Genomic DNA, 27,468 nt, shown 5'->3' with positions numbered 1-27,468 from the left:
AATACTGTCTATTTGAGTCCGCAGTACCCCAAATTCGACCCAGCAAAGTCGATTTTAGCACTACTCCCCTTGCCAGGGAGGAGTACAAAAGTCAATTTTAAGAGCCCTTTAGGTCAACGGAACAGGGTTGGTTCTGTGGACGCATTAATTTTTAAATCGACCCAACGTGGCAAAAATTGACCTAACCCCGTAATGTAAACAAGACCTTAATGTTACTTCTTAGACATAAGGGAAATTAATTAAATTATATTACAAGCACCCAATTTGTATATTTTTATACGTAAAAACTTCTTAAAGATTGTGATTTGGTGTGAATCGTGCCAAAAAATTAAAACATTTGAAAAACCATATAGGTTGTTTTTTCAGTTTTAATGAACGAGTTTCTCTGTAGTGCATATTTATGTATATCAAGGACATCTAATTAATAAAAAAAAAAAGCAAAAACATAATTAAGATTAACAATGACTTTTTATTGCTGAAACAGTTGTATAAACAGCATATCTAATAGCAGAATATATAAAATAGCTATTTTTATCAAATGCCATTTTAAAACAAGTAGTTGGGGAAAAAGCAGTGTTTCAGGGGGAAAAATACTTTAGCAGTAAATTATGAAATTCATCTCTGTTCAACTGGAATCTACAAAATGACCAAATCCTAGTTATTCCTCATTTTCATTTGGTAAACAGGGATAAACAAAATGCAAACTGTAAGTGTGGTTACATTAATTTGAAGCACTGCACATAAATGTCATCTCCATAATTAGCCAATCACGATAACACTAAATTACTTAGCATTAGTTTGACTTATCAATGGTTAATAAAGTATAGGAAACAGTGAGTCTTGCCTTTGCAAATATGTAGGCTTTGTGTTGGTAACATGCTAAGTAATGTAAGCAGATGGAGCTTTGTACAGTACCTACCACAAATAAATTCCAGGATTACCCTCTGCAATTAATAATTAGTTTTTAAGGCAGTAGAAATATAGATTAAGCTGCACTTTTTACTTTTTTTACAAATAAAGTACATTTATCAATCTGATGCACCTTTTAAAAAAAAACAACAAAAAACTGTAGTTGGCACACAATTCCATCACCTAAAGGCATTTATTTAATATCAACCATACTTGGGATAGAATTGAACTGATAAGTGTTATGCTGCAATAGTTCTTTTCATTTTGATATGTCATATCCTATAAGGGTCTTGACTTGATTCTCTGCACACATTGTAGCATAGTGTGAAAAATGGTGTTTTTTTCTTCTCCTTATAATGAGTGAAATTCATTCCATGGATCAGGCCAATTCAATGCCTATACACCACCTATATCCTACTTAAGACTTATTTGGAGCGCTTAAATAGTACCACTGGTACGTAGGCCTTGTGCTGTTTTACTACGTAGAGGGAATTTCACCTTCTATGAACGTACATTCCTCACAAAGATTACTTATACCCATTCTCTTATCTGATAATTCATTCATCACAATTAAATACAGATGTTATATATATAGTGTATGGGACAAATGTTCTCAGTTACATTAATGATGATCTTGAAATTAATTTACATTGGTGTAACCAAGATCAGAATTTGGTAATTTGTGAATATATATATTTACACATGCTGTCAGCAAATGTTTGTGTACATTCTGTATATAGATATGCAACCGGCACTTTTCATACTTCCCAAATATTTCCATATTTTCCAGTTTTCAGAGTTTCCCACAAAATACTTCCTTATTCTCTGGAACTTCTTTGCATATAAATCAGAAAATTTAATTAATTAATTTAATTAATTTTCCGTCTTTTTCAGTTCTGATTGATAATTTCATATAGGATTTGTACTTATATTTCCCATTAATCTTACTATACTTGCTACTTAGTTTGCTACTTTTCATTGTTGTGCGAGAACTGCTATTGCCTTGTCACCTTTGCTTTTATTTTCTCATTTTGTCTTTTATATCCTCAAGCCTAGGCCTGTCCTCAGCACTCCCACTAGGAGTTGAGTGGGTCGTTTGAGGACAGCCTTGCAGCTGTCTTCTACAATATCTGCACCAGGAGAATTCTCCACCTACAATCTACACTGCTGAGGGCTCCTTTAAGATATTCTGGCCTTTTTACTTGGCCTAGAGAGGAACCAATGGAAGGGAGGATCTCACTCCGATGAAATGTTGACTGCTGTTAAGGTGAACACCAGACCTGATGACGGATGCAAGGGTAAGCCCGATATTTACCTTGAGGGACAAATGAATGTTGACTATGTCAAAATATTAAGTCACTTTTATGTGTTGATACGTGCATTCTGAATATTTTCATCTGGAATATATCCTTTTTATAGCCATTCATTTCTTATGTTTATCAATTTTTTTCTTTTACAACTTAACAAGAAATGAAGTTATAGGGTCTAGATATGTTATGAGCCTCAGTTGAGCCATCAGGAATCAGAAATTAGTAAATGTTACCTCATAAATTCAGAGGTAAATAAGATTATTTTCCAATTAATTTAGCTGCAGCTAATCAAGGTGGGGTGTTTTCATGATTGATACATAATTAACAATCAAAAATATTTACTAGGTCATGTTACCCTACCTACTCAGGATTCTGTTGCACAGGAAATTAGTTTTCTTCAATGCTATTTAAGGTTAACCAGGTAGTAGCATCTCCACCTCATTTGGTAGGAGGCTGATCAAAAGTTTGATATGTCAGACTGGACATTTTTTTCTGATATATTTTAGCCTTGATTTTTCTGCTTTGTGGGACATTGGATTCCATAATTTCAGTATTGCATTAGATTCTGGTTCTTACTGTAAAGTGTTTTCTATGAGATCTTTTGTCATCATCTACAATTTAACACACTCAATGCCTTTTTTGTATTGGAGCATGATTGATTTTAGGGTTGTCTTTAATATCACAAATGATAAAATGCTTGAACTTTAATCTAAAATCCCTTTGTCACCTAGAATTGATGAACAATTTGGATGTATGGATAGCAAAGTGGAAAGTAACTTTTTTCCCCCCCTACCGTGGTCTCTTTTCTTTCCTTGGGGTTTTTTCAGCAATGTACTGAGCAGAGTGTACTTTCCATGAAGCCATATAAACACAGTATATAAAGGGAACACATTGGCTGTTAAGGGAAATGGGTGGTAATCTGGGTGGGTTGTGTCAGCCTGACTTCTAAATGAATTCCTTTTCAAAATACCCTATATATAATGTGGAAATAACTCGTGAGCCATATACTATAATTGCCTTCAAAAGAGAGAATTTTGACACTAAAAGAAATTAATAGTCCTGCAGTGTAATGTAAACATAGTGTGAGAATATAAAGATGAGATATTTTTTCTGAAGAGTGAAGACTCTCTTAATTGTGATTGGGGTCTATACCACCGAAGAAGAGAGGAAAACAATATAAGGATCCATCTCTAGTCTGGACAGCTATTTAAGCACTTTCCTAATCAGGGCCTCAGTCTTCTGCTCTTCTGTGCTGTGTCAATGTCTTTACTGCTTTGTTGTTATATTTTTCATTTATTTTGTCCTAAGATATGTTATTGCAACCTCCCTGTCTTTTCCCACTCATTTTGTTCCCCCACCCTGTGAAACCCTTCTTAGTAAGTTAATTTCCCTCCCACTCAGTCTTTCTGTTCATCACCTTCCTGTACTCAAATTCTGTAGTTTTCTCCTGATTGTTTGGCGTGGTGTATTTCTTCCATTGTCATTCTCATACCACTATGGCTCTTCCTCTTTCTGATGTTCTTCTGCTCTCACCTTTTTTTCCATTATAAAAAACCTTTAAGAATGGCTATATTTGCCTTTACAATATTATCTTCTCTATTTGGTGTCTTTTCTATTTGTCGGTTTCTGTCTTTTCTGTCCCCTTGTCCCCAAATCCCAATAGGAATAGATAGGAACATACAATGCTTCAACTTGTGCAGTTTAAAGGCTCCCATAATGTGTCAGGCAGTTGCACTATAGTATAACATGGGAGCAAACTTCTGAATGCTGCTTTAAAGAAAAAAAATAAATTTAACCTTTTCATCTACTATGTTTTCCGTCCCTCTTCACCAGCACTTTGAATCTGACAGAAAAGAAAACTGAACGCTTCATGGAGAAAGCTGGAAAATGTTACATTTACAAATAGTTTTGAACTCACATTTTCTATTTTGTTCCCCTCTTCCGCCATTCTTAGTAATAGGAACATTTTATATGAACGATAGTTGTTTTTGTTTTTTTTAAATATTCTCCACCTGTTCCCCTATCAGAAAACATATGTGGCATGATCTCTGCAGCAACTACTTATGCATATTTGAGGACAAATTCACTCCTGTTGTAAAGCCACAGAAGTCAGAGTTGATTTCAGATGGGGAATAAGCAGGAGAATTAAAAGCAGAGACCCTGTGTTCATGGAAGTAACACTAAAAACAACTGGGAAAAGAAGAATGTCTGCTCATCCTCAGACCTCCCCCCAAAAAAACATCCATTCACCATGAAATACAGATGTATTCATGACCCATTAGCAGGCCTTGAAATTTAGTTTTAGGGCCCTACCAAATTCATGGCCATGAAAAATATGCCATGAGCTGTGAAATCTGGCTACTGTAGGGGAGGAGGGCTCCTCCCATGTGCTGGGCTCCATCTGCTAGTGCCAGCTGGACACTGGAGGGATGGATCTTGCTCTTCCTCTGCAGGGGCTGTTCCCAGGCCAGATCAGACCCACCTCCAGGAATCTCCCCTGGCTGCTGGAAGCTCCACAGCTGCACTGCCTTCAGAGCTGGACTCCCAACCAGCAGCTGCAGAGCTTCCTGCAGCCATGGGAGGTTCCTTGGGGGCAGGGGGGGGGTCTCACCCAAAGTGGCCCCTGCAGGACACAAGGAAGCCTCATCCCTCCCCAGCCCAGCACATGGTGGTAGTCCCCAGCTGGGGTGCCCCCAGCCCTGCACCTCCCCAACTCCAGCTCCATATGGCCCTTGGTGGTTGCCAACCTATAAGGCCAGCCTTTGTCCCCCAAGTGATGACTCCTCCCATACCCTGCGACCATCACTTCTGTGCTGGCGCTCGCTTCAAAGCTCTCTGGCTGCCTAGCTCTGAAGGCAGCACAGAAATAAGGGTGGGAATCCATGGCTCTTTTTTGGGTAGGGAGGCCCATGGTTACAGCACTCTGTTGCAGATGTTCACATGAGAAATTGCCTATTTTTAAAATCCTATGAACATGAAATTGACCAAAATGGACACTGAATTTGGTAGGGTACTAGCTCTTATGGACAAAAAACTGCAAGTTAGAGAATTGCCAACCAGCTGGAACAAGTAATATTGCTTGAACATCGGCAGGTGCCTTTGACCATTTTAACTAGCTTGAGTTGTCGTCCCATTTTTGACAATATACATTAAGTAAGTGATAACCTAATATTTGCAGTAATACACATTTTTACCACAGTCAGATTTTAAAACTATCATTTTATGTCAAACTGACATTTGTTCACTTACGTAACATGTTTTAGTTGATTAAAATTATAAACTGGAAAGAGTTAAATATAACTTCCAGTAACTAGTAAATTGTCTGTCAGCAAAACAGAGCTTGTTTTCATGTTTCTTCGTTTTTGTTCAAACCTCGGACGAGCACTTCTCAGTACAATACGCTCAGCAACTCAATACGCTGTATGGCTTTGCTTATTAGGAACTATGTAGTTGGATTTTATTTCTACTTTTGTATGAAGAAATTAAACAGCATGTGCTCCTAGATTCGAACAGGAATATTACTTTAGTTATGTGGTGAGAGCTGGATCAATATAGATTTCAACACTGGTATCTAATATGGATACTAGGAACATTCTGGTCTGCTTAAAACATTTTAGGAAAAAAGTCTACAGATGGACAGTCTTTGTTTCCTGTATTCCATGTTTGGTAAGGTTTTATTGTTCTTTTCTACTGCTATTTGAAAGACTCCCTGTAAAATGTAACTTTTTTCTTTCTGCTATAGGCCTCAGCACCTGAGGAAGGACAGCATCCCACTGCAGGTTGTATATTCCTTTTCATTTTTGAAGGGGAGAGGATATTGTTCTTTCACAGCGGCTAAATCAGCCCTAGTCTATCTTAAATCTTCCCATCACAACCTTTTAAATGCTAAATAAAAATTACTGCATCTACAAGGTGCCAAAATCACAGTGCTGGAGCCTGAAGTTCACATCTACATACTGACAGGCTCTCAGACATTACATTGCCAGTGTTCCTGTTCATTGATATAGTAGAATCACCCTTGTGGAGTGTGCTTGTTCGCTCCTTTGCCTCTTTACTGAGACTGTCAACAAGAATGCTAGTCAGAGTCAATTATGGGTTATTTTCTACTATGGACCTGGGCTGGCTTTTTGTTCGGTTACCTAGATGTAAAAGACTCCATAGCCCATTATGAATCTCCATAGCCATCTTGTCATCCTCCCAATCATGATTTTTAAACAGCAGTCTCTGCAACTCAACAATATTAGAGAAACAACTTCAGTAAACTAGAGAGACCTGAGAAATCATGAGGAATCACATAAATCAGACAGGAAATTTGGGTGAAATGGATACGTTGGTATCAGGATTAAAAATTTGAAGTGGAAAATGCTCAGTATTAACTATGCCCCTGAATTGGAACAGGGATTTGAACCTACCTCTCCATTCCAGATGAGTGCCCTAATCTCTGTGTTGATGGGTATTCTGGGTTGGGTCTTTCAGTCAATTCTGTTGAAGGTGGAGAATGCCTGGGTTGAGAATCCTAAGAGGGCTTTGGCTTGGGTTGCTCAGAAGCCTCACTCATTAGCTGTGGGGCAACATTAGGACAGTGCAAATGCTGACTGGTAGAAACTCAGCTTCCGCTTAGCCTTGCAGGTGCCTGAGTGATGGTTTTCAGAATGCCAGTGGCACCTAAACATTGGAATCCTAGGTACCTTTCTGAATCTAGCTCTTAGCAACTTGGGACCAAAATCTGTTTGCTTTATTCATCTAAGTAACATAACTACTTTTGTAAGGTGAATAGGATTTGGCTTTGATTTAGGGCCAAATTCTGCCACCTTTAGTTAGATTGAGTAGGCCCTTACTGCACTAGTAATTTCTACTCATGGAATGAGGTACTATTGTTGGTATAGGTAGCAGGATCAAGCACTTTTATGTCCAGAGTGCTTAGCACGTGGGGTGCACATGTGATGATGCTCTTCACAATCTGCCCATTAGTGATTTCCATTTACTACCGCTAGCAGAGTAATATTTTTATGCTAAGAGTGAAATATTTACAGTACATGTGTCGGACATTCTGCTGCTTATTGATAACAGCATTTTAGTGTAATATTTTGATGTACTTTATATACATGTACATAGGCTTGAGGAAAATCATTTTGATAGTTGATGGGTTCAGAAGAGGTTTGAAAAAATAATAATCAGTCCAAAACCCACTTTCCTTGATTGTCCACCTGGGATGTACTGAGGCTATATGTGAACTTGAAGGTACATTTTGTTGTAGGATTATTTTTCTTCAGATTTGTAATTGTTATGGTTATTTAAATTTGCTGTGCATTTTATGTCTTTGCTGCTTTGTAGTTTTCTCATTTTCTTGTCCTTGATCTGGTTAAGAGAAAAACAATTGTCTGGCGATTGATAGCTATGTGGGCAAAATCCATACTTGATGTGAAATCCTGGCCTCTTGAAGTCAATGGCAAAACTTCCATTAAAATCCTGATAGAAGTCTGAGAGATAAACAATGTAAGTTACGCATCAGGTGTCATGTAGTCAACTACTAATTCCTAACATTGCACTAATTCAGCAAAGCATATGTTAAGTCCATACTTACGTGCTTTCTTGAACCTGGGCCTCAGCAGTGATTCAACCCAAGTGTAATATATGAGAGTAGCAGAAAAACAAAAGCATTTTAAAATAAAATAGTAGAGACCTGCTTTATCTTACACCTGGTTAGTTGCTTCTCCTGTTACATGCCCTGTCACCCTCTGTTGTCAGTTGTACTTGTTTTTCACAACCATTAAATGTAAATTTGTTGCAAGTTTCATTGTTTTGTCACTTACAGCCATTATATCAGATATGGGATGCTTTACATCACAAAAGAATTCATCCTGATGTGATGTGTATATACTTGAAATTAATTCTTATAGGATCCATGTTTAGAGTTCTGAAACAATTACTATAATCAAAGTCACAATTTCATACTCTCTTCCCAGTTATACTAGTGCAGGCCCACTGGAGATGCACCAGAATAACTGAGAAGAGAATTTGGCCTACTTTTGCACAAATAATAAATTTAGCACATTCTTTTAAAGCTTATACCGTATATTTTCAAAAGGTAGAACTTCAAAGTACCTGAAATATGTGATTGATTTGCTGGCTATTTTCTGGCCACACGTCTGTTATTGTTGCCCACCAAAAATAAAGTCATGATAAAACTAAAACGGAAATGTTTTAGGCATGGTGCATGTACATAATAGGACAGGCAACCATACCGTATTTAAGCTGTATCTATATAAAACATTTATTTTAACCTCTATCATGGAATTATATAAATACATATAATATTTGATAGAGTACTCAGTGCACTCACCGTGAAAATAAAGTGTTAAAACAGGATTTTTTATGTCCAAACTTTTTTAAATATATGGATTTCTTTGTCTTGGTATTTTGTTTTTCATAGTAATGTAATACTGCAATATGATGATCTTTTCTCCTCACCAAAAATATTCTTATTACAATGAATAATCTTTCCCAGGCTTATCTAGGGTTCTCACCACGGTGAAATATTTTTTAAAAACATCATAGTACTTTTGATTTGTAGATTCCCTAGATTTGTTTGCATTCATGTCTAGTGCACATAGCTTGTCGTTCAATTCTCCAAGTGCCTTCTTCGTAAGTACAGTGACATATAGTACATTCATCAGTCTTCACTTCTCGGCCAGCTGGAATAATAGTGGTTTCTGCAAAGCAGTTTGGGCCTAAAAAAAAAAGGAAATTAATAATTATATCTATAGTTTTGCTTCTTAATACTGCAGACCTAGTATAAAATTAGTAACAAAAAGTATGTTACTTTTAATGTCATTTAGTTTTGATTTTAAAAACAGGATATTTCATTAGAAAAGGGAACAAGAACCATTTATTCTTTGTTTGTACTGGGGTTTTGTATGCACACTTCCCCCTCCATTCAGGAATATGTATAGGTGTACTAGCTGTACAGTATTTCGTAATAAAATCATACACAGCCATGATAGACATCTGGGCAGAGTCCGTTCCTGTAGATAAATACAGATTTCAGATGTGAGAAACGCTTCGTACTGTCCAGAAAGAGTAGAACACTATAGCATCACTACAGGTTATCAAGCATTTTACTTTAGATTTTATTGCTTCTTCCACTGGAAACATGTTTAGAATATACTATAATATTTGTGAAGTATCCAAACTTTATTTTGTGTTAGCTGAGAAAATGTTTCTTGTCTTCATTATAACAGAGTAATTTAAATCTGTACCACCACTTATGCACTCTATATATTGATACGCTAACCAGCAATAAGCAAAGCACCCTATTTTAGAGTTAACAGAAACATGTTTGTTTCCAACTACAAGGCAGGAGAACTGCCTAACAATAGTCTCTTCAGGCTGGTGCACTACCCCTTATAAAATACTGTTTTTGAGTTTTCTTGGCTTCTACTTTTTGTTGCAAACTATTTGTGGAGGACAAGTGAAATGATTCATGTGTTGGGATAAAAGAGTATCATTTTGTTCAAGGTCTGTGTACCAGCTATACCACATCTATAGGCTGAGCTAGTGCCTAATGAAATCAGTGAGTTCCAATGGACACTGGATTAGACCCTTAGGTATCTTCTACAGGGGCAATTCCTCAGCGGTCTAACAGAACTTACATTACACAAGTGTACTTTTTAAATGAAGTTGAACTTGCATAATTTTATACTTTGTATATGTAATGACTGACCATAACTTAGACAACTAAAATGTTAGGCTTTGTTTTTGGATTCTTACTCAAAGTTTTGCACATAATAGAACTGCCATCACTCACCAAGTTTAAAATCAGCATACTGCATTTAAAGTATCTAATTTTATGGTGGTACCACTTGGTTCTCTGACCCTTTCAGTTTTCACAAGCTGAGCATCACTGGGCTGGATCAGTACTTGAATGGGAGACTTCAGCTACTGCAAGAAGTGATATTCTTCCTTCTAAGGCACTACTGAACTAATGCCCCAAACACAGTCCTGTGGGAGGTACACTATTTTTCAGATTTGATTTAAAAAAAAAAAAGGCACCCACAAGTCATTTTTAACATTTTGGATTTTTCCTACCAATATAGCTGTTAACTCTGGTATCCTGATCATATTACAAGTGATAACGCTTTCTGATTGCCTAAACTTTCATTTAGATACAGTATTATTATTCTACCTATACTTCTGGGGTAGAACACTGCAGTTGTTTCTCTTCAGTGGGAGGTAAAGATGCCTGGGTATCATCCTATAGAGCACTTCACTGTAAACGATATGCAACAAATACTAAAACATTAACGGTGAAATTCGCTGCTGTACAGGGAATCTGTACAAGACCTATAGCCTACCTAAAATCCACTTAAGCACTGAGAAGTGTAAGAGGGACATAAATGGTGCTGAAATTACAGGGATGACTTTTGTTCTGAGAGAGTAAATCTTATACTTTGTTGTGACAAGCAACAAGAAATGAAATAAAATAACCCAATTAATTATATTCACTAAGGGTCAAATTGTAATGCATCTTATGCTATGAGCAGTGCCATTGAAATCGGTGCATTATTTAACATGAATAATGGTATCACAAATTGTTACACTACTTTAGTTTGGAGAGGCTGTTTATATTGGTAAGTCTGGTGTCAGTCATCTACTTAAGAAGGGTAGGCCTATCACAAAATAATGGTGAGACAGCACGATATTAACAATGAAGATGTTCTCTTAATTTCCCTTGTAGTTAGTGGTCATTCGGAACAGCCACATGAAAATTATCTATTTTAAAGTTTTGTATTTTCTTCTATCACTGAAGCATTTGAGCACCTTTCATGTTAATTAGATTGGTATACCAAAGTTCCTTGTCTACTTCAAGTGGTCTTAAGCTGTTCTCCCTCTTCGTTACAGAAAGCTTTGCTCAGGGAGGTTTCCATAACATCAACCACCATGCTAAAACAATAAATGAAACTTAGTCTGGTTATGACATAAATGTGTTACATCAAGCAAAACACTGGGAATTTATGTGCACATAGTCATCAGTGTATTCTACAGTTCTCCTTCTTCAACTTCTGTGGCTTTTGATACTAAAGCATAGCTTGACTTAAGTTAGACATGCTAGCCAGAGTGGTCAGGTGAACTATATGTGCTACCAATTTGCTGTGTGACCTTTGCCTCAATGCCCCCCTCCTGTAAAATAGGGATAACACCTCCCTTACAAGAGTAGTGGCAGTATAACAACATTTGAACAACACTTTGAAGGTGTGAATTGCTAAATATGTATGTGATTGCATCTCCTGTTTAATATCTACACATTGTGAATTTAGTAAGATGCTCCCCAGAAAGCTGTACTCTCCCCTCCCCATGTGACTTCTGGACCTTTTGCAAAGATAAATCTGGAGACTTTCTGATGAAAATTAAGGTGCATGTTTAATATGTTTGTTCTGCTAGAGAGGAGACTCCCTACAGACAGATATGCAAAAAGATATTTTATGCTGAGGGTCTGCTGTACTAGATACTCCTGACTCAACAAGAAAGGGGAAATATTTATATTGTAAAGATATTTTTCAATCTTATTAGAGACATATAAAAAATTTGGTATGATTTAAACCAACACAGTGGTTTTCCCAACAAAATTTTGGTGGCCTCAGAGTGCAGCCACAAACTCTCCCTGGTAGCCACAATGACACTTTTTTCCTAAAATACTTAATTAACATTAGGAAAAACAAATATGCACAGATTCACATCCAAATCATTGAAATGTATATTTGTAGGGTCCCTGACAGGTTGAATAACAAAAATAATGCTGCCTCCTTCTTCGGCCCACCCCATTAGGGCTTAATGGGTCCTGGGGCTTGCTTTGAAAAGTGATTTTGTATCTCTCTTAATATCACAGCACACTCAGTAGTTACCTGGGAGGCTATGAAAAGTGATATTGACAAACATACTGTGGTGTTGGCTTAATTGGCTTGAAAGTTGCTTGTTGGCTAGTTTTCGGCTTGTAGTTTGTTGTGGGTCCACCACAGTCCCAGACTGCATGTCGGGGCGGGGGGGGGGGGAGGAATCTAGTCACAGAGTGTTGGGGTTCTTAGGGATTGGCTTGTTTTGGCCTTGTTTTGAAATGGCATTAGCTTGAGTTTTGGCTTATTCTGAAAGTTGGCAACTGTGCCTGTAGGCCCTTTGATGATAGAACAGCTGAGGGGTAGGCTGGTATCTATGCCGTGGTTGCTGAGAATTTTTCTTGCAAAATGGTATGGAATCCAAGAGCTCCAGTAATGGCCAGTGGGTGGGGATAATAGAGATATGGAGGTGGGCCCTTTGGAGACACCACTGGTACCTAACTCCATAATGTGTGTCATTGGGATGTTGGGGGCCTCTGGGAGGTTCTGGAAGCCCTTTATGGGCTGATGTCCATGTCCGAACCATTAGGGAAATCAGCAATACTGTCTCCTGTTCATCCTTGGAGTAAGAGTCATTCCAGTACGGCAGCACAGTATATTCCCTAGGAGCAAAGGGATGTCACGAGAGTCCTGAAGGGAGTGAAGCTACTTATCACTTTTCTTGTTGAATAGGTTGTTATTCTCAAAGGGGAGATCTTCAGCTGTTACCTGGAACCCTGATGACTGCAGCCAAGAGGCCCGCCTCATAACCACCATGTTTTCATGGAGCCAGCAGCTGAGTCACTGCATCAAGTGACACCTGAGGGGACTATCTGGCCACTAGCTTCCCTCCATCTAAGATAGTAACCGGGACCTACATTCCAGAAGTAGTTTATTGATGAACTCTGACAGCTTGTTATAATTAAGTCATATTTTGACTTGAGTGCTTGGTAATTTGCAATACGGAATAGTAGGGTAGCTGATGAAAACATTCTTTCTGCTGAAGGTAGTCTCCTGGCATCCTTGTCTGAAGGAGTGGGCCTAGGCAGGATTAGCCTGTTCTTCTCTCTTGGACAACCAGAGACTTGTGATTAGGGTAGGAAAACATTCAACTCTGGTGGAGGGAACAAAAGAAGTCTTCTCAGCCCTCTTCAGGATCAAAGCAGAGGGAGCTGGTATGTGCCAAATGTCCTTAACAGGCTGCAGAAGGGCTTCATTAATAAGGATATCCACCTTAGAAGAAGCCATAGACTTGAGAATGTCCAAAAGTTTGTGTTTAGGATCCTGATCCACTTCCAATGGAATCTGGAGGGTTTCTTCAATCCTCCTAAGAAGTTCCTAGTGCTGCCTGTAATCATCCAGAGGGGGAGGGAGAGGCTGGCGCCTCATCGGAGATAAAAGATGCTGTTGTCAGATCCAGCAGTACCTGCTGCTCTTGCTCCTGTGTGCTCCAGCGGGGAGGGGAAGAGAGGAGCTGAGGCTTCTCTCTTGGAGGCACTCTCTTCCAAAAGTGATGCAGTGGATTCTCATAGTTCGAGGCTCAATGGTATGGAATCCAAGAGCTCCAGTAATGGCCAGTGGGTGGGGATAACAGAGATATGGAGGTGGGCCCTTTGGAGACACCACTGGTACCTAACTCCATAATGTGTGTCATTGGGATGTTGGGGGCCTCTGGAAGGTTCTGGAAGCCCTTTATGGGCTGATGTCCATGTCCGAACCATTAGGGAAATCAGCAATACTGTCTCCTGTTCATCCATGGAGTAAGAGTCATTCCAGTACGGCAGCACAGTCAAAGCCATACCCCCCATGACCAGCATCACAGCTTGACTAGTACTCAGGACTGGTGAATGATGTGGACGAGGTAGTGACATCTCTTACTAAAACTGGATGTGACAGGATCAGTGACTCAAGATCTGTGTAAATCACCAGGTCCTCAAGAAGGCTGTAATGAGGTCTGGTGGTAGAAGAACTAGCAGGAGTCTTCGGTATAGGCTGGTCCATCAGTGTGTGCATGGACACGGTGGTACTGCAAGTGTGCAAGGTGAATACGCCTTTCTATCTTTACATGCCTTTGTAGATTATTTCAATGCACTTGAAGCTCCTGATACTGCCAGTGTCAATCTGTGTGCCCTGTTAGCTCCAGTTGCACCCACTCCAGGGCAGAGAGTCTCTCAGAGTGCTAAAGGGAAGGGGAAATCCAGTTCTTTTCTTACAGGAATTATAGGGTGATTTGTGTCTCTTTTTATGAACATATTTCTCCTTACCCTTTTTATGGCTTCATTTCATGGAGTTTTTGGAGAATTCTGGAAAGTGCCAGTGCAGGAAGAGCAAAGCCTGAAGTCTCTGGCTGACAAGGAGGAGAGTGGGAGGGTACCAGATCAGACAGTGGCCTCATGGAGAATTCCATTAGATGCCTGAAGAGTCTGAATTCTCAAGACTGTGAGGTGGAGAGGAGCAGCAGGTCTCACACTGATGTAATGCATGACTCCCTGAGATAGTACAGGCAGCTCTCCTCATGTCAGTCAGCAGGAAGACCAAAGAGCAAGCCACGATGGGCTTGAAGCCTAGGACTCTGGGCATATGAGGGTATGTGCCCCAAACAGTGGGGGGAACAACAGGGAGGACAACCCCCCCCAAACTATCTACAACTTAATTACTATCTAATATAAAAGACTATTTACAGGTCAGAGTTCAAAGAAAAAAGCTAGAAAGCTTACAGACACACAAGGTGCCCGCTAAGACTGCGAGCTATAGAAAGGAACTGGAGCAGCAGCTGGGCTATGCTGCCTCTTGCGCAGTCAGCTGGCAGCATGATGAAACAGACTAATGGACACTTCTATTGAAGAATTTCTGGTCCCAAGTGCACAGTGTGCATGTGCACCCACAGTGAATACCCACAGAGACTGTATGTCCAAGAATGCAAAGTGAAAAGATGTTAGCTGATCGTTCAGGAAATATTTCTGAAGAGTGGTAAGCGGATAAGCCTAAGAAAATCAAATTGCTTGTCACTAAATTTCCCTTCAGTTATGTAAATTTTAGAGAACTCAGTGAGAGAACACTGAGAAAAGCAGAACTTGAAGTGTTACTTGCTGACCAGGTTGAATATCATGTTTGCTGCATCTCATGGTGGCTATTAGCAGAATGTAGTAAGTCACTGATTGCTCCAGAGCTCTCTGTGCTTGTTCTTTCAGGGACTACTCATGTTCCCAGAGAAGTTCATAGGTCTGTTCTTTTGTACTCTCTTTAATCCATGTGACTCCATTGGTTTAAATAATTTCTCATGACTTACACAAGTGTGATACCAGAACTGGGCCTAATAAAAGGTTTGGATAGACTTCAACAGGAACTGGATTTTAGCATTCACACAATGTCAAGATCATCTTACTGTTGAATCTTAAAAACCATATAAAATGCAGGTATTTCCTTGTTAAAAGGCCCAAAAACAACTTACCTTAAAACTATCACACTAGTTTAAAGAGACTGAATTTACAAAATACAGGCATTACAGGCCAGTACTTTAATACATTAGAGAAGTGCTACAAATTTTGAAATAGTTAATCTAATCTACCAAAGTACTGCAGCACAATCTAAACTGGTCAATTTCACAGCACAGTAAGGGGGTTAGTTAGGTCAATGAGAAATATACAATAGCCTAGGTTAGCAAAATAGAAAATGTTATGCATATTAACACTAAATCTGTGTTAAACTGACAAAAGACTACCAAATACTAATGAAGGAAGAGATTTGGGAGTTACTAAAGAAAAATCCCCATAATCTTCAGATAAATTCAAAGATAAAGTGAAACCAAAGTCTAATATAATGCTACCTTGGTAGCTGAGTAGGATATAAATAGACTGTAAAACTACTTACATTTAGCTATGTAAAACACTGTATCCAGGTTTAGTCAATAATTATTGCTTGGTAGGCATTATGCAAGTAAAAAAACAAGAATGATATCCCAAGTATCAGCCACCGTTTAACCTCTTTTTAGATCCAATATATGTTTTTACACAGTCCTAGAGTTACCTTATGATCAAGGCTGCGTGTCTGTTATGGAAATCACAGATTCCGTGATTTTCCGTGACTTCTGCAGTGGCTGGTGCTGACTCAGAGGCCAGCAACAGCAGTTTAGGTCTGTGGGAGGGTGCTCAGTGCTGAGGCAGGGGTGTGTGTCAGTGCTTCACTGGGGGGAGCTCCCCGGCTCCCACTGGCATGTCCCTGCAGTTCTTAGGCGGAATGGTCGGGGGGCCTTGCACGCTCTTCACGCCTGCAGGCTCTGCCCCCACAGCTCACATTGGCTGCAGTTCCCAGCTAATGGGATCTGCGGGGCTGGCGCTCATAGTGGGAGCAGCATGCGGGGCCCCCTGGCCGCCCCTCCCCTCTAGAAGTTATGTTGGTTGGAACTGGGTAGGGAGCCTGCCAGCCCCGCCAAACCTGTCTATCCGAAACAGCAGGGGTCCCGAGCTGCGTATTGCCACCTGCCCCCCCGAGCACCCCTTCACCCATGCTCCCCCTTCCCCCAAGAACCTGCTGTCCCCCGGACCAAGTTTTAGTTAGGGGTGTCTGGTAAAAGTAAAAGAATTTGTATATTGCCTGGCACCTGTCCATGACTTTTACTAAAATAACTGACTAAAACGTAGCCTTACTTATGAATTATTGTGAGTCATTTACATCAAATACTGAATCCAGAAATACTCAGTTCTAGGAAATTCTGCATAAGCTTGAAAGCTTGTCTTTCACCCACACAAGTTGGCCCAATAAAAGACATTGCCTCACCCACTTGCCTCTCCAAATTCTAGAAAGGTTGTTTACCTGTCAGAGTACACAGTTTAATTTCTATAAAGGTCCTTCTGTGACTGAGGTGCTTTTCAAGTGTTTGGGGCACTCTTACACTGAAGTCAGAGTGTCAACAAGGGGAGTTATGCCAGTCTAATATACAGGCTTAAATTCGCATTTCAATTTAAATCGGTACAAACTGCCTGGGTAAATGAGCCCTAAGAATATTATTAGGGCTAAAGGATTAGAAAGTTTGGACCCTTAACTGAAATGAGACCTGTACGTACCAGAAGGGAAAAGTAGCATGGACTGTCAGAGCTGGTAATTCAATGTTTTGGGTTTAACTTTCTGTAGCAGATTTGTTTTTCTTAATATCACCGTATCAGAGAGCCTTGTAGAGGTGCTTTTTTCATCAAGATATTTGTTGAGTTACTTGACAAAAGGTGAGAATGCAGCAACGCAGCTACTGTCAACTCCAGTCCTTACACAGAATGGGCCAGATGCAGCCACCCTTATGGAGGGTAACACTTTGTCAAGTAGTACTATTCAAGTCAATGGGAATATTTCATGAACTAGAGTAGTGGTTGCATAGTCAGACCATCACAAAGCAACACAAATTCCTACTGTACAAGGAGGACATCTTTCATAATTCTATTCATTGTCTTTTCTTTGCCCCGGTAAATTATTATGATCTTTGTTTAAATTCAAACGGCACTGGTTCCCGGCTTAGTTCAACAGTCCGGTCATTCCTCTCATGAGATATCCACACACACTTCAGACACGCATATCCAGAATATTCTGCCCATCAAATATCTCACAATTGATTTTTTACTCCAGACATCCATCATTATATTGTCTGTGTGTCTGTCTGTCTGTCTTTTGGAAACATGAGCTATAACTTTTAATGCTAAAGCTACACAATTATCCATCTCGTGTGGAAAGTGGTAAGTGAGTTTAAGTGCAGCAGGCGTATACCAGAAGTTAACAAGCTTCCTGAGATTTAATTAAAAATAACAGTTGCACTGGGGCAAAAAATTGCCTGTCACAGCATGGCCGTGAGGTTGTTAAGAACAATGAAGTTTATTATTTAAAAACCCAAGAATTATTTACTTCTTTGTGGCTGAACACTAGCTATTTTTTAAAACTAAATTCCCTTTAGTTTCCATTTGTTTGTGCCTTTCCCCCCACAAAAACAGCATCCGTGTTCTGTTATGGGCACAAATGGGATTGGGTTCAGAGTGCTAACTAAAAAACATAATTGGAGAACAATACTGACATCAGTTTTCAATACTAAACTTTAACAGCTTTATTTGGAGTGTATTTTCAGCTTTATTTACATGCTAAGAATATCTTATATATACAAATTGCCTCTTTATTGGTATAACCGATATGACATTTAGAACTGATCAGGAGCTTTTTGACTAAATGTTTTATAACTGGAAAATGCTCATCCAAAACTTTTCATGGAACCAGGGGCGGCTCTAGGCATTTTACTGCCCCAAGCACGGCAGGCAGGCTGCCTTCGGTGGCTTGCCTGCGGAGGGTCTGCCGAAACCACGGGACCAGCAGACCCTCCGAAGGCAATCTGCTTGCCGCCCTGACGGCGCCGGCAGAGCTTTGTGTGCTGGGGCCTGGAGCTGCCCCTGCATGGAATCAATCTCTTTCAATGGAAATTTACTTGGGATGGTTTCTTGGATCCAGGGTGGAATTTCTGGTCAAAAACCAAACAGCATGCATGCAAGAGAGACCCACCTCGGAACAGTCAGTTGCCTGCTGGTTTGGGCAATCAGCTGGGGCATGGGAGACCCAGATTCAAGTCCCTTCTCCAAATTAGACAAAATTTAAAGATCTAATCTTGCAAAGACTTACGCATGTGCTTAACTTTACACACTGTGAATAGTCCCAGGATTGGAGTCTAACCATGTTAAACAGTTTTTCTACATTTTTCTCATAAATGTAAAAAAATGAAGACATCCACTTAATACTTCTCATCTCTTTGCAAACCTGCTCCTAGTAGCTGCATGCAGCAGATGTTACCATCTCTAAGACTATGTCTACAGTGCAAGCTAGAGATATGATTTCCCTGCTCCTGTACATACACTTGCAGTTGCTTTTATTTAGCTAGCAAAAGTATAAAAAGCAGTATAGCTGTGGTAGCATAGGTACATACCCACCCATTTCAGGCAGGGATGTGCTCAGCCATGCTTCCATTGCCATTCAGGGATGCTGGAACAACTTGTATGGGTGGTGGGTGCTGAGAACCATTGAACCAAACTGTAAATCCTGTATATGATAGAAACCACTTCAAGCTACACTATTTATACTTGTGTTAACTTGATGAGAGCAAGCACATGTATGTATACACCAGCAGGAGAATCACACTCCTAGCTTGCAGTGTAGACATAGTAATAATTTTACTTAGGCTCTTGTGTCTGTGTTACAGACACCCACCTAGGTAATGAGTAACCCTAATCTGGACAGTATTTATCAGGCAAGAGTCACTGGATTACACAGGACAGATTTATTTCTCTCATCAGCAGCAGGCGTAATTAATATTGTAACAGTTAAATAGTTGGTCCCAAAAGAGCTATTTACAACCACAATCAGTTACAAGGTAAATGCAAAATATAAAGATAGAATTCCATCATTGTTTTGAAAGTTTAACTCCCTCTCATTTCCGCTCTCTCCAGTCCCAGAAAATTCAGAAACAAAGGAGGGAAATCGGCAGTTGGGTAGAGGAGATATTTGGGGGTAGGGAATGACAGGGAGCCAGAGGATGGAAGGTTGATTTGAAGCAAAGAAAAATTATAGTTTGGGGGGAGTTATAAAGAGTTAGGAGGAGAAGTAGTGAGGGTACAAGCAATGGAGGGATGAAGCAGGAGAGGCAGGCAGGACTGTGGGTAAAATGGCCCAAGGGTGTTAGCTACAAAGGCAGGGGGACACTTGGACTGTATTTATTCTGATTAGTAGGAAGAAGTGTCATGGCTATTGGGCTGTATATTGACAGAAGGTCAGGCTGCTTTGGGGCGAGGAGGACTCAATCTGACTTTGCAAAACTCAAAAGGGTTGCAGTACTCCATGAATGTTACAGTCCCTTTAATCTTGCTGAAGTTGCAAGCTGGAACCACAGGATAAAACAGATGAGGATCTATAGTAATACAAGGAAATCTCTTGCATTTCAGAGAATGTTGCACAGCTCCCGTCTTCAGTGTTACCATCTAGCATCAAACTTTCTTTGAACGTCAATCCAAGTTGAGACCAATAGTTTGAGTCCATCTGCTTACAGATGATAATATTTCACTTTCTCCTTTTATGGTTCTTATAAGAAACAAGGTGGGGAAGGTAGTTATCTTCTATTGGACCAATTTCTGTCAGGGAAAGGGACAAACTTTTTAGTTCCATAGAGCTCTTCTTCAAGCTGTTATAAGGATATACTTGGAGCTCTTCTCTGTGTTACTGAGTCTCCTAATTTGGGAAGGCCAGGCTGAAGAGGTGAGTCTTGTAGCTCTGTCTAAAAGGGCCAGGTTTCTACGTAATTGGATGTTTTGATGGGAGCAAGTTCCTGAGGAGCTAAAGGAAGAAAATATAGCCAAGATTTCTCCCTCAGTCACTCCCAGCACAACTTTTCATGAGATAGCAACAGGCCTAGTTTGTACGGTCAGCCTTCAACATTAATATTGAGATGTCCCTCTTCAGTATCTTGTTCATATTAGCTAGTTCAACCTTCTATGATGGCAGGATGCACTGCCACATTGCTCTCCCCTAGAGGTCAGAGTGCTTAGAGAGAGATCCAGCCCTGGCTCATGGTTTTGTGTGAACCAGAGTCCCACAAGCTTAGCAGCTGGAAGCTTGGTATATGGCTCCTGTGGGCATCTCTCTCTTTGAGGTAGTGAGGACTAGATGCGATGTCTTGCAAATGACTGACATTTAAAACTTCTTTCCGCCCCGGGGATGGAAAGCATACTAGTAGCTGGCACTTCTGTCCTGATTGCTGGTATTTCTGGAAAGGAGCCTTTATGGCTCTAATAGTGGAAACCTCATGAGAAGATAACCCAGCTCAGGCCTTCTGCTGCCTGAGTAAGAGCAGCAAAGAATCCTGTGGCACCTTATAGACTAACAGACGTTTTGGAGCATGAGCTTTCGTGGGTGAATACCCACTTCCTCAGATGCATGTGAGGAAGTGGGTATTCACCCACGAAAGCTCATGCTCCAAAACGTCTGTTAGTCTATAAGGTGCCACAGGATTCTTTGCTGCTTTTACAGATCCAGACTAACACAGCTACCCTCTGATACTTGGCTAAGAGCAGTGCACCTCCAAGCCCCATGGCACCTCAGGCACATTATTGTTGTAGGGAGACTTAGCAACCTGCCAGCACCTCCTTTTCTCCAACACATATGAAAGCTAGTATTTGCATTTCCTGTAATTATTGTAAATCTGTTCTGAAATATTTCCATATTATATATGTTTTCTTTGTAAAATTACCTCCAAAGGCAAGTATTATGGAAATGTAAAATTCCAGTGGGGGAGGGGGAGAGAACAGCTGGTACTTTAATGTTTATCAGAAAGCTATGTTTGCTTTCTCTTAGGCAACACTAGAACTACAGGAAACTAGAAATGACTCCCCAGACACTCCAGGCTGATTTTCATAAAACTCAGATTAGTGCACCAGAAAAGAGGGATAAATAGTGCACCAGAAAAGAGGGGTAAATAAAATGAGGGAAAGTGACAAAAAAAACCTAAAAGTTTCCATTTTACTTGTCTAATTAAATTGTTTCTACAAAATTTCCTTCAAGCAACAATTAAAAGCTCAATTTATTTGTATAATTACATTGCCAGCCACTCCATTTATTTTCAAACTATTCTTCTGTTCAACAGTAATATAAGTGAATTTCTAGACCACTTCCACCAACGATTACCTAATACAAGCATAAAGCAGGCCAATGTAGTTTTGCCACTGTCAGATCTCTCATGTAGCTGCTCTATGCTGACAGGAGAGAGCTCTTCTGTTGACATAATTAAACCACCCCCAATGAGTGGCAGTAGCTATGCCAGCGGGAGAAGCTCACATGCCAACATAGCGCTGTGCAAACTATCACTTACGTTGGCGAAACATATGTTGCTCAGGAGGGGTGTTTTTTCACCCCTGAGCGACACAAGTTTTGCCAATATAAGTGCTAGTGTAGACATGGCCTATATGAGAAGCAGCAGCTATAAATTATTGTGCAAATATATTAGTACTGCAAAAATATATGGAAGATAGATGTCTATCAGTATGGTTCCAATGTGAGAATCACATGCTCTGAAGGAATATGGGACTGTTGTTCCAAGGGGGAGTAAACTTCCTCTTCTTGGACTTGTTCCCCTTTGCCCAATGTGATTCATCCCTGTGTCACACTTTCTCACTCAGGATCTGATCATGCTAATATTTACTGCTTACTATTGAGTGGTACCAGTAACTTTATACAGGTAGGTAGTGCCACTGAAATCAGTGTATTACTTGCATGCAGAAAATTAATCACGAGTAAAAAGCAACAAAGAGTCCTGTGGCACCTTATAGATTAACAGACGTATTGGAGCATAAGCTTTCGTGGGTGAATATTTACTTAATATTTTAGAGGAGAGCCCTAAAACTATAACAATTTAACTGATTAAAACAAAAAAAGCCCACACTATTTAGTAGGTTATGTATGATACAGAATCTGCACTGGTCTCTTAGAATCGTGACTCCTTTCATCCAAACTTACCAGTAGGCATAGAGATGAAGGCCCCAATCAACAAAGCATTTAAACATGTTCTTATGTTCAATTAGATGAATGGAATTTAAGCAAGCGCTGATGTGCTTTGCTGAATCAAGGCCTGATTGAGGTTAGAACTCTCTTTAAATTATTTTTCCTCAGAAGCAAAGATGTTGTTATAAAATTGCTTTGAGAGTTGTATTTCCTCCTCCTGAGGACTGTCTTTATCCAAGGCACCATAGTAATAGGGTTGGTATGGAGTGGAGCTGTGGATGCGTCAAATGCTGTTGCTAAAAGAAAAACACTGTAAATAGTAAAAACAACAAGTAGTACTTGTGGCACCTTAGAGACTAACAAATTTATTTGGGCATAAGCTTTTGTGGTCTAAAACCCACTTCATCGGATGCATGGAGTGAGAAATACAGTAGGAAGATATATATGCACAGTACATGAAAAGATGGGAGTTGCCTTACCAAGTATGTGTGGGGGTCAGTTCTAACGAGACAATTCAGTTAAAGTAGGCTATTATCAACAGGAGGAAAAATCACTTTTGTAGTGGACCACCCTGATTACCCATCCAATCAACATCAAGATCTCCCACCCCTCCCCCCCAAAAAAAATCCTTCCCCTCAGAAAACCCTACTCTCAGAAATAACATGAGGCGGAAAGGAGCTTTTTCAGAAAGTTGAGTGAGTAGGGTTAGGATCGGTTTACACTGGAAAATGACTAACTTTGCAATTATAACTGTGAAATCACAATTCCAGTTTCATAAGGTGATTTGCCTGAAGTTCTTAATAAAAGACTTTGAGATCCTAATCTGGGAAGCACCACAGAAAAGGAAAGGATTTCATGGTACACATGCTCTGCTAGGTCAAACCAGGTGCTTTGAATACTAATTCAGAGGGCACCATCCTCCTTTTAAGCACAAGCATACCACTTATTTTTCAAGATACACAGGGAGGCCTGCTCAATTCTTTGAGAAAAGTAAAAATTGTGTAGTCCCTTAGCAAAAAGTGACATTTTTTCTAAAGCACATGGTACAGAGGCACTAATCAATTTCTAAAAACAATGTAATGTCTAAATTGTTCCCAATCCAGAATGCCCAGGAAACATTGTTTCCTTATTGTCCTCATAGACTTAATCCTCATATGCAAGTTTTAACCTGCATCAATATTTTATGTCCGATTTCTAACATGTGAAAAACAGTAATTTATAATGGAAGTCCTGGCAGATCCTTTACTATAAAGGCCACTTTAACACCTGAAAGAAGGCTAAAGCATTTAGAAATGGAAGCTGCTTAGTGGAATGTGTGTGGTTTCTGGAAGACATTTTACACCCTTCTTTGAGGATTTGCGTTGCCACATTAGGTGAATTCTGTTGTATTAAGAACAGTGCTCTAGGTAAAAATGTATCAACAGCAGGACAAAATAATCCCACTGTAAAGATAAGATTCTCTGAGGGAATCATGTAGCCAAAATAGTATAGCAACTGCTCTTAGAATGCCTTTGACAACAACTACAGCTAAAAGCATCTGCATCTCTGGCTAATGCTACAGGCACCAGAACTGTCAAAGAAAATTGGGACAAAGTCAAAATACTCTAATCACTGCTAAATAATCACATTGATAAATTTAGATTTCACATTTTAAACACTCCTGGCATGTTGTGTCATTTTCCTTAGGCACGCAGTCTTAGCAAATAAAAAAAACTCTACACCTGTAATTATGGGACTCCTTTTAGCTAATTATGTCATATTTATTCATCCTAAATAAAACTGTGTTGACAGGAAGTGATTGAAGGCAGATACTGACTGTCAGAAAGAGGTGAACCCTTCAAATTGGATAAAATGTTAAATCTAGTTGAAGGCAGCAGTAGAAACCTGCCTTTCATCTCTAATAATTTCCCATATGAGGCTTCATTCCCTTCAAAGTAGAGATTTTAGAGGCTACACCCAATCACTTATTTCTTTCCAATAGCTATTCTATTGAAATTTTTTCTTGAAGATGATATTGCTCTTAAAAACATTCCAAACATAAGGATATTTATTAAAAGTCAGAATCTACCCCAAGATCATCAGAAAGTGGATTAAGGGACAAGGCTAGAAACCTTAGGTATGATTGACACCTCATTCTTATCTAAGATAGGCTACTGTACAGGCTGTAGATGAAAATATTCAGATTCAAGAAAATACAAAACAAAAATGGATGTTTCCAGGCACTCTTTCATCTAGGCCATTTTGAAACACCAGAAGCAATGTCCTGCATTTTAGAAGATGTACAAATATTTTCAGACTTTTATTTTAAATTATAAAGAAAGTAGATATCTGGAATTCTCTAGTAGGGAAGTTTTACAGTATGAAAAGTTAGGTTCTGCGACAGCAGTTAGTGCACACTAAACACTATGAAACCAGGGTTCCAAATGCCCTCACATTTCCCATTTGATGCATATAGAAACATTTGGTGCCTAATTTTCAAAGAGGCCTTAGTGTAGCATTCTTCTGTGCACATGGCAGTTTGAGAGCACAACAACTGTGTATGTACTATACAAGCACTGATAGCTGCACTGGTAGCTAGCAGATTTAGTCAGCTAATCACAAAGGTGTCAATGCTTGAAAATTGTAGCACTCATGTACTCAAGAATTTGCATGAATGCTTTCTGAAAATCAGGCTTAAAGTGCATAGAAATATTTAGTGTCTTCTATTTTTAGTTCTATTTTCTTTCCTTTCATCACCTTTTTCCTCTATTTTTTCTTTTCCAGCCTTCCTCCTCCCGTGCTCCCATCTCCACTGTGGAATCTACGGTGCTGGGGATCACAATACAGTAGTGCCCCATCACTGTTAAAATATGGTTCGGTAGATAGGTTTAAAACTATATTTGATCAGTGCTCTTAAATCATGTACCTCAGTGCTTGGCTGTAGACAATGGATCGTGTGATGTGCCCGGGATGGAAGCTGGAGGCATGAAGGTAGGCATAGCGGTCGGTAGGTTTTTGGTATAGGGTGGTGGTAATGTGACCATCACTTATTTGCACCATGGTGTCTAGGAAGTGGACCTACCGTGTAGATTGGTCCAGGCTGAGGCTGATGGTGGGGTGGAAGCTGTTGAAATCGTGGTGGAATTTTTCCAGAGGCTCCTTCCCATGGGTCCAGACTCCTACCTCATGGGGCCACAACCGTGGTACCCCCAACCCACCAGCAATATCTTCAATCTATCCAACTACACACTCAGCCCAGAAGAAATGTCTGTCCTATCTCGGGGACTCTTTCTGCCCTGCCACCCCCACCAACATGATACAGGTCTGCGGCGATCTGGAAGCCTACTTCCGCCATCTCCGACTCAAAGAATACTTTCAGGACAACACTGAACAGCGCACTGATACACAGGTACCCTCCCACCAACAGCACAAGAAGAACTCCATATGGACTCCTCCTGAGGGTCGAAATAACAGTCTGGACGTCTACATTGAATGCTTCCACCGATGTGCACAGGCAGAAATAGTGGAAAAACAACATCGCTTGCCTCATAACCTAAGTCGTGCAGAACGCAATGCCATCCACAGCCTCAGAAACTACCCAGACATTATCATCAAAGAGGCTGATAAAGGAGGTGCTGTTGTCATCATGAACAGGTCTGACTACCAAAAGGAGGCTGCCAGACAACTTTCCAACACCAAATTCTACAGGCCACTTCCCTCAGATTCCACTGAGGAATACACTAAGAAACTGCAACATCTACTCAGGACACTCCCTACACTAACACCAGAAGAAATCAACATACCCCTAGAGCCCCGACCAGGGTTATTCTATCTACTACCCAAGATCCACAAACCTGGAAATCCTGGATGCTCCATCATCTCGGGCATTGGCACTCTCACTGAAGGACTGTCTGGATATGTGGACTCTCTACTCAGACCTTATGCCACCAGCACTCCCAGCTATCTCCGTGACACCACTGATTTCCTGAGGAAACTACAATGCATTGGTGACCTTCCAGAAAACACCATCCTAGCTACCATGGATGTAGAGGCTCTCTACACGAACATCCCCCACACAGATGGAATACAAGCTGTCAGGAACAGTATCCCTGATGATGCCACAGCACAACTGGCTGCTGAGCTCTGTGCCTTTATCCTCACACACAACTATTTCAAATTTGATGATAATATATATCTCCAGATCAGTGGCAAAGCTATGGGCACCCACATGGCCCCACAGTATGCCAATACTTTTATGGCCGACCTGGAACAACGCTTCCTCAGCTCTCGTCCACTCATGCCCCTTCTCTACCTATGCTACATTGATGACATCTTCATCATCTGGACCCATGGGAAGGAGTCTCTGGAAAAATTCCACCACGATTTCAACAGCTTCCACCCCACCATCAACCTCAGCCTGGACCAATCTACACGGGAGGTCCACTTCCTAGACACCACGGTGCAAATAAGTGATGGTCACATTAACACCACCCTATACCGAAAACCTACCGACCGCTATGCCTACCTTCATGTCTCCAGTTTCCATCCCAGGCACATCACACAATCCATTGTCTACAGCCAAGCACTGAGGTACAACCGCATCTGCTCTAACCCCTCAGACAGAGACCAACACCTACAAAATCTCCACCAAGCATTCTCAAAACTACAATACCCGCATGAAGAAATAAGGAAACAGATCAACAGAGCCAGACGTGTACCCAGAAGCCTCCTACTGCAAGACAAACCCAAGAAAGAAACCAACAGGACTCCACTGGCCATCACATACAGTCCCCAGCTAAAACCCCTCCAACGCATCATCAGGGACCTACAACCCATCCTGGACAATGATCCCACACTTTCACAGGCCTTGGGTGGCAGGCCAGTCCTCGCCCACA

The 27,468-nt window shown here is 40.3% G+C and overlaps 1 protein-coding gene across 2 annotated transcripts in view; it reads right to left on the bottom strand.

Moving 5' to 3' along the window:
• Positions 1 to 7,665: 7,665 nt before the first annotated feature.
• The window catches only part of VWC2 (von Willebrand factor C domain containing 2), a 106,133-nt gene continuing 86,330 nt past the window's right edge, over positions 7,666 to 27,468 (bottom strand). Inside the window, exons 4-5 of one of the 2 annotated variants that reach the window (XR_003998909.1) lie at positions 8,563 to 8,950; positions 7,666 to 7,699 (exon numbers count right to left, since the gene is read on the bottom strand). Coding sequence is in view for 1 of the 2 variants with exons in the window: in XM_030551465.1 (XP_030407325.1) it covers positions 8,799 to 8,950 (152 nt within the window). In the remaining variant the exon portion in view is untranslated. The other variant, XM_030551465.1, reaches the window with a different exon arrangement.

Source organism: Gopherus evgoodei, chromosome 2 (genome assembly GCF_007399415.2).
Source record: "Gopherus evgoodei ecotype Sinaloan lineage chromosome 2, rGopEvg1_v1.p, whole genome shotgun sequence".
Classification (NCBI taxonomy): Eukaryota; Metazoa; Chordata; order Testudines; family Testudinidae; genus Gopherus; species Gopherus evgoodei.
Note: the sequence above shows the minus strand (reverse complement) of the source record. Positions and strands in the feature narration are given on the sequence as shown.